Here is a 14,704-nt window from a genome sequence, read left to right as displayed (position 1 = left end):
AGCATGCCGCTGTTTCAGTTCCAGGAATTGTGACTGTCTCAGCGTTTTCTGCAACGCGCAAGCCTGCACAGTTGCCCGCTTGCCTGCACACAAAAGCCGTTATCACAACAGCTTCAGCAACGCAGCTCGAGACACCCGTTCTCGCTCTACCGGCCGTCGCCCCGCGCCGCAGGGACCGCGGCAGAGGATTACGGTGAGGCCGGGAGCCCCGAAGCCATCCTAGGAAAGCCATCTATGCCTGCTGCATGACGCTGCGTCTGCACTACACACGATGGCTGCTTCATCGAAGCGCCGGTGTACGAGTTCCGCTGTGGCCGGGCTCTCACCCAAGCGCGCCGCTGTTTCAGTTCAAGGGATTGTGACTGTTTCAGCGTCTTTTATAATGCGCAAGCCTGTACGGTTGCCTGCACACAAAAACCGTTATCACGGCTACCCAGAAATTTTGTAATTTCTGGTGTCCCGGACACGGCCGATGGTGCTATAAATGTAGTGACGATGCCCACTGCTCAGTGCCCATCTCCACATATAAGCACAGCCCTTCACACAGGGCTCGCGCCCATAAAAGCAACTCAAGTCGATCACGCACACTACATAGTAAACGTGCCCACTCCTCAGTGCCCACAATCACTATGTCACACGCGTCATGTGGTTTCTGTAAAAACGAAACCCGTGCACGTTCGTCCGGCCACGGCCGATGGTGCTATAAATGTAGTGACGATGCCCACTCCTCAGTGCCCATATCCACATGTAAGCACAGCCCTGCACACAGGGCCCGCGCCCATAAAAGCGACTCAAGTCGATCACGCGCACTACATAGTAAACGTGCCCACTCCTCAGTGCCCACATACATTATGTCACACACGGCGCGTGGTTTCTGTAAAAGCGAAACCCATGCACGTACGCTCTGCCCAGGCAGACAGCGAGTCGAAAGTGGTAAATGTGCACGCTTGCAGCCCACAGTTACTCGCAGACATCACGAGTCCCATGGGACCCGCTCAGCCCTCCCCCAATCGGTTTAGCACCGGGATGGGGTCGAGGACGAGCGATCTGCCCGCTGTGATCAGCGCGCTCTCCGCCTCAAATGCCACAGGCGTAACGCCCATGGTGCAGCGCACCCAAGCGCCGCCGTTGCCCAGTCAACAGAGCGCGCTTCGCATCCAGCCTTTAGCCATTCATGCAGATGCATGGTCAGCGCTTCCAGGGGTTTCGGATTGGGTGCTAGGCATTATAAAGAGAGGCTACTCGCTACAGTTTTTCCGACGCCCTCCGCACTTTTTAGCGCGCATCGAAACTACGGTCAAAACAGAAGTAGCACACATACTTCGGCCGAAATATCAAAACTGTTGAGCAAAGGGGCTGTAGAGCCTGTGTCTCGAGCTCAAAGCGAGGGGGGACTGTACAGCAGATACTTTCTGGTGCCCAAGAGAGACGGGGGTCTCAGGCCCTTACTGGATCTAAGACAGCTGAACAAGGCATTGATGAAACGCAGTTTAAGAATGCTTACGACCAGGAAGCTCCTCGCGCAGATTCGCAGAGGGGACTGGTTCATGTCAATAGATCTGAAGGACGTGTATTTTCAAATACAGATAGCGTCAAGTCACAGGCGATATTTGAGATTCGCCTTCGAGGGCCAGGCATACCAGTTTACAGTCCTGCCGTTCGGCTTGTCCGGGCTCCTCGTACGTTTACGAGGTGCATGGATGCAGCGCTCGCTCCTCTTAGACTCAGAGGCATTCAGAGTGGATTATTTGGACGACTGGCTGATTCTGGCTCGATCACGAGCGGAGCTCGTGGAGCACAGGGCCGTTTTACTCGATCACTTCGAGAAGCTCGGTCTCAGTGTCAATTGGAAGAAGAGTTCGCTGAACCCCAGTCAGACGATTCTGTTTTTGGGTATAGTTCTGAACTCGTGTTCCATGACGGCGCGGCTGTTACCACAGCACGCGTTGGGCATTCAGCGCGCAGCGAGTTATTTCCGCTGCGGCTCGACCGTTTCGCTCAAACACTGTCAGAAGGTGCTGGGCCTCATGGCCGCAGCATCTCCGGTTCTGCAGCTGGGCCTGCTCCGCATGCGCCCCCTGCAGCTCTGGCTGAAGGCGCGGGTGCCGCGCAGAGCGTGGGTGTCTGGCCGACTGCGTCTCAAGGTCAATCAGAGCTGTGTCACAGCCCTGAAACCCTGGACAGCAAACGGCTGGTACCAATCAGGTGTAAGCCTGGGGACTTCCCCGAATGTGAAGATGGTGTCGACGGACGCCTCCACTTCGGGATGGGGAGCGCTGCTCGAGGGCAGACCGTCCTTTGGCCTGTGGTCAGAACGGGAAAAGCTCCATCATATTAACTGTCTGGAAATGCTGGCAGTGGAGAACGCGCTGATTCGCTTTTGTCCCTAAATCAAGGACCACCACGTCTTAGTCTGTTTGGACAACATGTCTGTGGTGTCCTACATAAATCGCCAGGGCGGTCTCGGGTCCCGAAACCTGTACAGGCTGGCGGAACGCCTCCTGGTTTGGGCTCAGCGCAACGTGCGTTCGCTGAGGGCAGTGCATGTGCCTGGGCTACAGAATCTGGGTCCAGACAGGCTGTCCAGAGGCAATGTTCCTACGGGCGAATGGTCTCTACACCCGCAAACAGTCCGGCTGTTGTGGGAGAGATTTGGCAGGGCGGAGGTGGACCTCTTCGCGTCCCACGAAAACGCTCACTGCCCCGCGTTCTTTTCCAAGAACGAAAGCGCGCTGTCACGGAAATGGCCGTGCTGCCCGCTTTATGCTTCCGCAGGTGATGGAACGGGTGAGAGAAACGAGATGTTCAATACTGCTTGTAGCACCTCTTTGGAAGAACCAACCATGGTTCCCAGATTTGATGCAGTTAGCAGATGACGCCCCGTGGCCAGTACCGTTGAGAAGGGACCTCCTCTCGCAGGCCAGGGGTTCGATTTGGCACCCTCAACCAGAGTGGTGGTCCCTCCATGTGTGGGCGCTCAACGGTTACCCGCTGATCTCACAGTGGGAGTGCTAAATACCATCACTCAGGCTAGAGCTCCTTCGACACGACGTCTGTATGCCTCGAAGTGGTCGGTGTTCTCCAGCTGGTGCACAGCTCGAGGATGTTCACCCCTTAGTTGTGAGGTGATGGAGGTTCTCTCCTTCCTACAGGAGCTGTTGGATAAGGGCAGAGCCCCATCCACGCTCAAAGTTTATGTAGCGGCCATCGCAGCGTTTTCTGAAACAGCGCTCGGTCAGTCAATAGGAAGGAATGATTTGGTCATCCGCTTCCTTAGAGGAGCTAGGAGGCTGAATCCTCCCAGACCTCCGTCAGTCCCTATGTGGGACCTCGCGGCGGTTTTGGAGGCCATGAAGGGTCCCCCTTTTGACCTTATCCAATCAATTAGCCTTCAGCATCTGTCGTTCAAGACAGTATTCTTGTTGGCTCTCACTTCAGTGAAGCGTGTGGGTGATCTGCACGCGCTCTCGGTGAGCCAGTCATGCTTGGAGTTTGGGCCTAATGACTCAGGTCATACTCGAACCTAGGCACGGTTATGTGCCGAAATCCCTCAACACGCCGTTTCGGGCTCAGGTTATTGCCCTGTCTGCCCTGCCGTTGTCAGGAGAGGATAGAGACTCGAGTCTTCTTTGTCCTGTCAGGGTTTTAAGAGCTTATGTGTCTCGCTCTGCTGCCTTTCGACAGACTGAGCAGCTGTTTGTCTCGTCCGGTGGACGTTCCAAGGGAATGGCTGTTTCGAGACAGACTCTATCCAGATGGATAGTTGACGCTATAGCATTAGCTTACGCTTCCAGGGGCCTTCAGTGCCCGTTGGGCGTCAGAGCACACTCCACAAGGGGCGTCGCCTCGTCGTGGGCGTGGTCTACTGGGATCTCCTTGCAGGATATATGTATGGCGGCAGGTTGGGCCTTGCCTTCTACATTTATCAGGTTCTATAACCTGGAGGTTCCCGCCTTGCAAGCAAGGCTGCTGTCGGTATAGTCGAATCAGGGCCCTGAAGGGAACTCTGAGTTCGTGAGCGTTATGCGCTGCCGACTGTTATATGGGCAGTATTGCGTAAGACCCGCATTGCCACATTGGTCAGGCCTTGTCTCGGCTGTGTGATGTCATATTGCCGCATCTACGGATGCTGCTAGATATGGGACGGAGGGCTTCCCCCCTTCCTGTCCTGGACTCTCTGTGAGTTCCTCAGGTGACTGTGCACTGTAAATCCTGGGCGTTGCTTCAGGTTTATTGGTTTGTGATCCCTGCGCGCACGGCGTTTTACATTGGGTTCCCGTAGCATCTTAGCTAAGACGCAGTACGAGAGAGCTCTCGTAAGAGAACGTACTCGGTTACTAAACGTAACCTCGGTTCTCTCTAGAAGAGCGAACGAGTACTGCGTTCTCTGCTGTGCGTACGATTCACTCTGGTTCGCTTCGGCGATGAAATAAATCAGGTGAGTCAGCCTTTTCGAGCTCCTTTTATAGGTTGGGCCACACCCGTTTCGGCGGGAATTATTATTGGTCTGATGTTGCATCAGCCTGCGCTCGATAGGCTGTGCAGTTGCCGCAGAACAAGCCAATGAGCGAACGAGCCGTCTCGCCTATGGCTGTGTACTGCTGCAAATGCGCTTTACAAAAATACAAAATTAAGGATAATTTTTTGCTACAGTATTTCGTGAAAAGAGACTTTTCCCTTCTCTTCTAGAGAGAACCGAGGTTACATTTAGTAACATAGTACGTTTTCTGGTTGTGTTGTCTCTGTGTACACATCTCGTTCCCCCACAGGCCACCTCTGTTGAGTCTCACTGTAACTGGAGGACAGGAACATGAGAGTTGAGACGGGTCTCTGCTGCCCTCTCAAGCTCCACTGATTTAGAATCAGAGAGCCAAGTGATTGCGATTGTGTTTAAAAGGCTGTTCCACTCATCCAGACATCATCATCACCACCCTTGTTCTCTGTCTTGTCCTTCACCTTTTTCCCTCTCCGCCCCCCCCCATGAACATGAAGCATCCGACTAGACCGCACACTGGCTGACTGCTGCGCCACTCTGTGAATGTGACAGGACACGGTTGTGAGTGAATTTCAGTATTTGACTTTTTGATCTGTGACACAATGCCAGCAGAAGCATAACAAACCTGTCCGTGCATCTAAAGATGGGTGTTTTTTTTCAGTACATTATGAGTTCAGCTTGACAGACTGGATAATATGATCCCAGTGAGATAATATTATAAGCAATATTATTACAGATAATATTTTAAGGAATATTATCTTATAACTTCTTATAACTTAATATTTAAACATCGACCGACCGACCGACCGACCGACAGACAGACAGACAGACAGACAGACAGACAGACAGACAGACAGACAGATAGGTAATGCTCTGCTGACGTTCCACAGCTGGTGTTCCGGTATAAGCGGCCGATCTTATGTGTTTGGATTCAATTTGGAGTGCCGGATGTGGAGCCAAGGGAATAAATAAAATAAAAGAACAAAATGGGAAAACTGCAACCGCATAATGGAGTAATTTAATTGCTCATTTCTCTATCGCTTGTCTCTCTCTTCTTCAGATGCAGGTAGATCCGTGATGTTTTAGCATCTGTGGCTATAAAGACTCCAGCCATGGTTATCTAGTCATTAAGATAAACACACGACAGATGATATTTTATCAATTCTCTGACACATAAAGCCATCTCGCTTAAAGAGCCATTTAAAGAGCTTTGCTCTCATGCGGCGTCTGGAGTGTCATATCTTCTGAATCTCTGGGTTCCATCAGGCCTCATTTAGCACACAGATCATCAGGTTTAGCACACACACAAACACACGCGCGCACGCGCACACAAAAAACAGAAGATCTGGCACAATGCTAACAGTCTGTTGCATACAGTAACAATGCCCTTTCCTCAAGCTAATGCTGCTTATTTCTTTTGATGTTCAGAGAGTTTTCTTAAAGGAACAGCTCTGCCAAAAATGTAACAATGACATAATTTATGCATTCTCATGTCTTTTCAATCTTGATTGACTTTGTTTCCATCATTAAACACAAAATGAGACATTAATAATGTCCAAGCTGCTTTTTTCTATATAATGAACGTCAGTGAATAATGTTCTTCACATAAAGCTATTAAATGGCTTAAAATGAGTTGGAATGTAGCTTACAATTAGTATGAACTACTTTTATGATACTTTATGGAGCTTTTGTAACGTTATGGAACTTGTCAGCCCTGGTCCCCGTCCACTACTACTGTATAGAAAAGAGAAGCATAACCATTCTTCAGAACTTTTCATTTTGTGTTCCGAGAGAAAATTGAGTGAAACTCGGTGAAATATTCATTTAAGCATGTCTAAATAAACAAACACCATCATGACACTCAGTCTCATTGTCTTTTGAAGTATTTTCATGTAGGTTTCATCTAGATTTTATATTTTGAAAAGAAACTTGTGACCTTTTCTTGTCCTATGCCTCTCGTCAGTGTCCATCAAACATGCCTTGATTGTGTGTCAAACAGTGAAGTCCCTCTTCAAAAATCACACCTAACAATGCTCCCCATGGTGTCTGTCAGTCTGTCTAATCTTTCCACTCTCGCTCGGCGGCTCTCAGTTGGAATGCCTGATTGCAAACTGTCTTTGGTGCTCTAAAACAGATGCTAAGAAATGCCAATGCTGAATACAGAGGATATGGGGCTGGCTAATCAACATCTACAAAAATAAAAGGTCAAGAGGAAAGAGAAAGAGCATGAAAGAATGAATGAAACAAAGAAAGAACAAAAGAAAGAATCAGAAAGGTCAAGGCCACCAATACCTGGCAGAGATCAGATCATGACGCAAACAAAACAGCAAAAACGTACTTACTTTTTTGTTTGAATTGGGCTACTTTTAAATCATCTGACCTAATTAAAAAACTCATCCTATTTTCCTCTTCACTTAGAATTTTGTCATTGTCGCTTAACAAATAGACTATGTCTGGTCTGAAATCATTTGGCACTCAGCTAGAGTAAATGCACACACGTGCCACCATTGGCAAACAAGTGATAATAACTAGAGCGATTATCATTATTTATATATTTATTTAATTTATTTAGCTGTTTATTTTACAAATGCTAAAGCATCTGTCCCTTGCATCTGCATGTCACATTCAGTATTACAACAATCCTTCCTCGCAATAGTTACAGAGCATGTTTATTTATGTTAATTATGAGCTATATGAGAAGTCATACTGTATGACAGAAAAGCACAAATACAGGATGCCAAAATACTGGTTCTTTGCAAACTGTGCTGAGGAATATGGGTCTTATCTAGCGAAACAATCTGTCAATTTCTTAATAAAAAAAAAACATTCATATACTTTTTAACCACAAATGCACATCTTGTCTTGCACTAGCTCTGCAATGCACATCCGCAAATTCACAAATTGAATTAGGACCTTCAACACGTTAGTTCCCATTGAAGTCCACTATATGGAGAAAAATCCTGGAATGTTTTCCTCAAAAACGTTAATTTCTTTGCGACTGAAGAAAGACAGACATGAACATCAAGGATGACATGGGGGTGGGTAAATTAACAGGACATTTTTATTCTGGAAGTCAACTAATCCTTTAAGAAGGGAAAAAATATATATTCAGCAAAATCCAATATCTGAATATTAAAGTTAAATTTATTTTCAGGTTCAAGTTTGAAAACAGCATATCAGGATCTACAGTCAACTCAAGTCAACTTTTGATTGAATTAACAAAAAATGAAAGCCTACTTTGAAAAAAGATCCAGAATTTTGTCTCCGTTAGGATGTGTGAAACCTAAATCAGCACTCTGACTTGTAAAAGTTTTAGAGGTCTCATAGAAACAGCTGTTTTTGAGACAGAGAGCCAGTTATCTAGAAGTGCCTGTAAAGCTTGAGTTTTTGATGGAAACTCTACTAAAAACAGACTCTGGCACCATCCACAAACACAACAACTTTCGTTAGTGTAGAGAAATCTGACTGAGCTCACACAATCGCACACACACTTTCACACACACACACCCACATATTCACCTCCTCACCCCACTGGTGAGGGATTTTTCCATTTGCACCTCTCCTACCCCTATTGTGCTTCACAAATCAGAGCGACAGACAACAACTGTCCTCCGCCCACAGCCCCGCCACTCACCGTGATCCACCTCTCTCACTCTCGTTCGCTCTCTCTCTGAGGAACATCATGCATAAACAAGACCTTTCCTTTATCCTCTCGCTGTAAGCCAACAGTAGAGGAGAAAAACCCTATTTGTATACGTGTTCAAGGAAAAATAAGAATCTCCCTGCTTTGTGATAATCTCCGCCTAACACACAATGAGTTTTTCTGTTTCTTTATTCTTACATCTCTGCTTCTTTCGGTTTGCAGGTTTGTGGAAAATGCAAGGAATATGCCAAACGACATAGATAGGAATATATATATATAGGACATATAGCATTATTACTACTGGATCCATCATATATAAAACAGAAAACAATATCTAATATTGTCAATCATAGAATCTCAGGTGTGGTTTAGGTGTCCAGATACTTTGTGGGGGTGCACTCATATGAGAAATGCAAGTTTGAATTGTTCTTGCAACATGGTCTGATCCTATTATAAGGTTGCATTATCTTCTCATTCTCCACTATAACAGTCTACAAAGTCATGCAAAAGCCTGGAAAATGAAGAGAGTTGGGGGAGAAAGACTGAGCCTTGGTGCACATACAAGAAAGGAAAGTTTGAGTTAAACCTGTAACATGCTCCAATCCCAGTCTGGCTCCCATTTTTTTTTTTTTTTTTAATCATTTTCCACTCACTATAATGTCCACTATAGCCGTCTAAAAACCTAAGTGCTGCAAGTGCAAGTTTAACCAGAAACATATTCAAAATCCCAATCCTGCTCACTTTTCCTATAATGTTTTCTACAAAAAGAGTATGGAGTGAAAGAGGCCATTTTGGCCTTGATGCATGAAATGCAAGCTCAAGGTAAGCCTGCAACATGCTCCAATCAAATAAAAACAAACAACAACAAAAATTTGCTAAAGCCCATAAAAATTGAGAGATTGGGCAAGGTTGTATGAGACATGGTTCACATGCTACAATGCCATTTCTGTTCACTTTTCCAATAATTTTCCATTCATTCAACTAAAATATTATGGAAAAGCACGAAAAATGGAGAGTGGAAGGAGAAAGAGCCTAAGTGCCCATATGAGTGATGCAAGATCAAGTTTAGCCTACAACATGTTTTGAACCCATTCCAATTCTAACTTTACTAACTTTCCCCACTTCCCCACTTCAAAACTGGTGAAGTACTGTTTTATTTACAGCACACTGAGAAATTTTACCATTGTATGTCACTGGAAAGCGGAATAGTGCTTTGCTAATGGATCAAATCCTTATGAAATTTAGACCCTGCTGGCAAAAATGGCACTGCAAAGGTACAGATGTTTAAACATCTGTACCATTTAGCCTTGCACAGTGACTGGACTGTGTCAAAAATGTTATACTATACAAAATTTCTGTGTATATGTGACAATTTCTGTAAAATATATTAAAAGTCAGTGAAGGTTGTGGTGAGAGGTCATTATACTAACTGCAGGATCTGCTTATTTATGTATTATTTAAAATCTTTTTTTTTTTTTTTTTTACAACCATTCAGTCATGTCAGACCATCCTCCAGCCCTAATGCTTTATGCCATAATCTCTGTGTGGTTGCAAACTTAATTAAAATACCGAACATTCCTGTGTCCGCTTCAATACATATTGTAAGTTTTCTAATTTATTCCCTAAGAAATCCATGAATGGCCCCCTCTGCCCACGTAATGAAACAATGACTTTCAACTCTCTCCTCCGTTAAATTATTTCATCCCCTCAATCTCCTCTCATCCTTTCAGGCTAGAGACACTTTGCCTGTATTGTAACGGCACAAATGAACAGTGGAAATCTCATCTCCTATTTGGTGGTGTGAAATGCTCAACAAATCAAATATTCTCCCTTTTTCACTTCTAAAGCATTTGAAGGAACACCATGAGATTTTTAGAAGCCCATTTACTTCCTTATCTAATGTTAATCGTCACATTCATTTTGCTCTTTTTGAGACTGACGAGTTGACTGTGATTGGTGGATCGCTATCAACTGAAATCATCTTTAAACAGCTTGACAAAGAGAAAATTTCAGTTTGTACACTTGCAAAGTTGACACACCAAGAATATCGAATACTTAAGCAACACCTTTAAAGGGATAGTTCACAAAAATATTTACTTTTATAAAATTATAATTATAAAATCTATCACAATTTACTCACCCTCATGTTGTTTTACACCTGCTACATTCTTCGTTTATATACACTCACCTAAAGGATTATTAGGTGAGTCTGAGTATTTCACAATCTGCTCAGTTACTGGGATTTTCACGCACAACCAATTCTAGGGTTTACAAAGAATGGTGTGAAAAGGGAAAAACATCCAGTATGCGGCCGTCCTGTGGGCGAAAATGCTTTGTTGATGCTAGAGGTCAGAGGAGAATGGGCCGACTGATTCAAGCTGATAGAAGAGCATCTTTGACTGAAATAACCACTTGTTACAACTGAGGTATGCAGCAATGCATTTGTGAAGCCACAACACACACAACCTTGAGGCGGATGGGCTACAACAGCAGAAGACTCCACCGGGTCCCACTCATCTCCACTACAAATATGAAAAAGAGGCTACAATTTGCACGAGCTCACCAAAATTGGACAGTTGAAGACTGGAAAAATGTTGCATGGTCTGATGAGTCTCGATTTCTGTTGAGACATTCAGATGGTAGAGTCAGAATTTGGCGTAAACAGAATGAGAACATGGATCCATCATGCCTTGTTACCACTGTGCAGGCTGGTGGTGGTGTAATGGTGTGGGGGATATTTTCTTGGCACACTTTAGGCCCCTTAGTGCCAATTGGGCATCGTTTAAATGCCACGGCCTACCTGAGCATTGTTTCTGACCATGTCCATCCCTTTATGACCTCCATGTACCCATCCTCTGATGGCTACTTCCAGCAGGATAATGCACCGTGTCAAAAAAGCTTGAATCATTTCAAATTGGTTTCTTGAACATGACAATGAGTTCACTGTACTAAAATGGCCCCCACAGTCACCAGATCTCAACCCAATAGAGCATCTTTGGGATGTGGTGGAACGGGAGCTTCGTGCCCTGGATGTGCATCCCTAATAATCCTTTAGGTGAGTGTGTATATATACATTCATATATATGTATATATATAAAATATGTCATATTCTAGGTTCTTCAAAGTAGCCACCTTTTGCTTTGATTACTGCTTTGCACACTCTTGGCATTCTCTTGATGAGCTTCAAGAGGTAGTCACCTGAAACGGTCTTCCAACAGTCTTGAAGGAGTTCCCCGAGAGATGCTTAGCACTTGTTGGCCCTTTTGCCTTCTGTCTGCGGTCCAGCTCACCCCTAAACCATCTCGATTGGGTTCAGGTCCGGTGACTGTGGAGGCCAGGTCATCTGGCGCAGCACCCCATCACTCTCCTTCTTGGTCAAATAGCCCTTGATGCCTTCAGTGTGAATCTACAATTTTCATAGTCATGAAAATAAAGAAAACTCTTTGAAGAGTTTTTTTGCTTGACAGGTTCTATTATTATTTTATAATTTTTTTTATTATTGGTCTTCTCATTAATGCCATTACAGTATATTGTTCATTCAGACCGATTTGCGAACGCGAATGAACACAAGAGTTGGGATTTATCGCATGAACAAAACACAGCCAAACATAACCAGTCACATGCAATCATATCGCGATGGAGGCATCGTTTCCTCTCACATGACTTTACCCCATTCATTCTCAATTACCCCCCACCAAACTCACTGCAAGCTTTAAGGGGTCTGTTAAAACTCAATGGGCTCAGGGGATGCGTGAGAGACGTGGACTTATGCTGTAACTTTACTTGCTAGTGTCACAGTTGGAGAACGTTTCTTTAGAAGAACAAGTGATTTAAACACTTTTTAATGTTATCTTTAATATTGGTGTTGTTTTATTTTTGTTCTACAAACTGTTTTCTCATCCAATATTTTGAGGAGGCACTGCCTCCCTTGCCTCCACGGAGGAAACGCCCCTGATATACTGTATATGCAAACAGCATAATAAGAAATAAGAAATAAAATAGTGTAAAATAAGTAGTGTATATTTTTGTGAACTATTCCTTTAAAACCCCTTTAAAAACAGATAAAAAAAAGAGAAACAAAAGCTTATAGAAGCAGAGAGCCAGAGAGTATTTCTTGTCATTTATTTCTCTTTTATGAAACTTTTTTGCCAAGACAAAAAAAATACAGTCTCTACTTCTGAATGGTGTGAGAAGCATCTGCCTCTCACCTCTCTCCCTCTATGAGTCCTTCATTTCTCTTTTCTTAACACCTCGCGCTCATTCTCAATCATTTCACAGAGTGTGTCTCTCACAGGGATTGCTTGAAAAAAAAAAGGGAAAAGAAAAACAAGAAGGGACACACAACTGTCAAGCACCGCTGATTGAAACTGCAAGGTCATTTTGAAGAGTGAGAGAAAAGGAGAGAGAAAGAGATGCTCTCTGGCATGTCTGTCTAACTCCAGCACGGTGTGTGTAGCACAGAGACGCCGAACAAAAGAAGAAGCTCTAACAGGTGAACGATACATGGCTAAGCGACTCTTCACCCTGATGACTTCAGGGCCCTCCTCTCCATCATCGCCCTATTCTCTCCTTCAATCCTATTCACACTGCACCTGCCGTCCTCTGCCGTACTCTCTGCCCCTCCACTCAGCTTCCCCCTTCCCCTTGCTCACCTTGCAACTCCCCGCTTTTGCTGTAGAGTTCTCGCCGCTGCTCCCGCAAGTATGCACTCATGCTAATGGCATGAGAAGAAGACTCAAACCTGAAAAAAATAAAATAAATAAAATAAAAATTGTCAAAAGTTAAGTCAAGGGTTTTAATTTTAAGTTAACCTGTCTAATGCGAATTGTACACCCAAGAGCAAGGAGAAAATAGTTTCCCATCATGAGGCACTTAACCCAGTCTATGTGTGTGGTCCTTGTCTGCTGTTACCCTTCCAATTCCAATTCAATTCCTGAATCGCTCTGCATGAGCAAACTTACTTGAATAAAGACTGTTTAGGTCGGAGAGGTTTCTTCTTTCCGAAGAACGCTCCGAAGTCTCCGCCGGTGCTGGCGTAGGACAGCTGTGCCGAAGGCTCTGCAGCTCTACGGGTATTTTTGACATCCAGGTAGTCCATTAGCAGCACCTGAGAGAACATAAGAGCAATCTTTAATGTTTATTCATTCATACATTACAATTACAGTAAACATCCAAATTCATTACACTTTTTGATGCTTTAAGTGGCTGTTCTACTAGATGTGCTAAACAGCTAGTGATGAACAGTTTATTAGAGCACTTTGCAAACACAAGTAAACAGGTTTAGAAAAGGGATGGGATGGTCGATTAATCCAAGGATTTTTCTAACCTTTTGATGCCAAGGATACCCAAATGTGATGATTCACTTGCGAAAAGACTACTTTTATAAATATAAAGGCAGCTATACAGTACATTTTAATGATTATACGGAGTCATTTATACTGTGAGAAAATTAAATATTTATTCCTCTGTATTAACTAACTTGACAGCATTCGGTTTTCTCCCCACTATTAGATTAATGATATACACTACCATTCAAAAGTGTTTTTGAAAGTGTTTAATCAAAACAGATAAATACTGAAAAAAACTGTAATAGTGTGAAATTTAATTACAATTTAAAATAACTTATTTCTATTTTAATATATTTATTTAATATATTTATGTATTTTATTTAACTATATAGATATATTAATATATTCCAGCTGTCACATGATCTGTCAGAAATCATTCTAACATCCTGATTTGGTGCTCAAGAAACATTTCTCATTATCATCAGTTAATATTTTTTTTGTGGAACTGTGATCATTAATTTTCAAAAGTTCAGTTTCAATTCATTTTTTTCCATTATTCTTTGATGAACAGAACGTTGACCTGCATTTATTTGTATAATGTAAAAGTCTTTACTGCCACTTATGATTAGTTTCATGCATCCTTGTTGATTAAAAAAATATTTCTATTAATTATTTATCATTTCTTAAAAAACAAAAACTAAAAATCATGCTGAACCCAAACTTTTTTAACTGTATAAACCTGTGTATAAACCTGAAGAAAAACCTTTCCAACTCAGTTCAGATTAAATTGTATAGAGATTCAAACACAAATATTGTTCATAACATCAATTCTGACAGCTCTGTGTCATGATCCAGTCACTGCACATCCGTTTATTCACCACACAGTACACAGTTCATTTCCCATAAACCCCTGTCTATGAACTTATTTTTGAACCTCACCTGTTTCCCATCAGTGACACTATAAAGGTTGCACTCATCCACACTCACATTGCGAAGTCTTGTTTAGTTCTGTCTGGCATTTCCAAGCGTTTTCCTAGTGTTTGTTCCTTCCGTGTTTGACTTGGGATTGTGTATACCGATTTTGATTCTCTGCCACCTGCCCCGACCTTTGCCTGGTACTGTTTCTGATTTTGGATATCCCCAGCATACCTGACGCTGTTCTCTAATCATTGCCTGTGTGACCATTCTGTTAATAAAGAAAAATGCAGTAGCACATGGATCCGAACGCCTCTGACTCATCGTTACACTCTGAAGTTCATTTTTATTTTTTAACCCTCT

The 14,704-nt window shown here is 43.7% G+C and overlaps 1 protein-coding gene across 1 annotated transcript in view; it reads right to left on the bottom strand.

The window, feature by feature from the left end:
- LOC132098907 (exocyst complex component 4-like) overlaps positions 1–14,704 on the bottom strand; it is a 119,666-nt gene that overhangs the window by 79,374 nt on the left and 25,588 nt on the right. The window contains exons 8-9 of the mRNA XM_059505181.1: positions 13,100–13,245; positions 12,791–12,879 (exon numbers count right to left, since the gene is read on the bottom strand). Coding sequence (XP_059361164.1) covers positions 12,791–12,879; positions 13,100–13,245 — 235 coding nt within the window. The remainder of the gene's footprint in view (positions 1–12,790; positions 12,880–13,099; positions 13,246–14,704) is intronic.

The sequence above is a fragment of the Carassius carassius genome, chromosome 22 (genome assembly GCF_963082965.1).
Source record: "Carassius carassius chromosome 22, fCarCar2.1, whole genome shotgun sequence".
NCBI lineage: Eukaryota > Metazoa > Chordata > Actinopteri > Cypriniformes > Cyprinidae > Carassius > Carassius carassius.
This window is presented reverse-complemented; position numbering and strand designations above follow the sequence as displayed.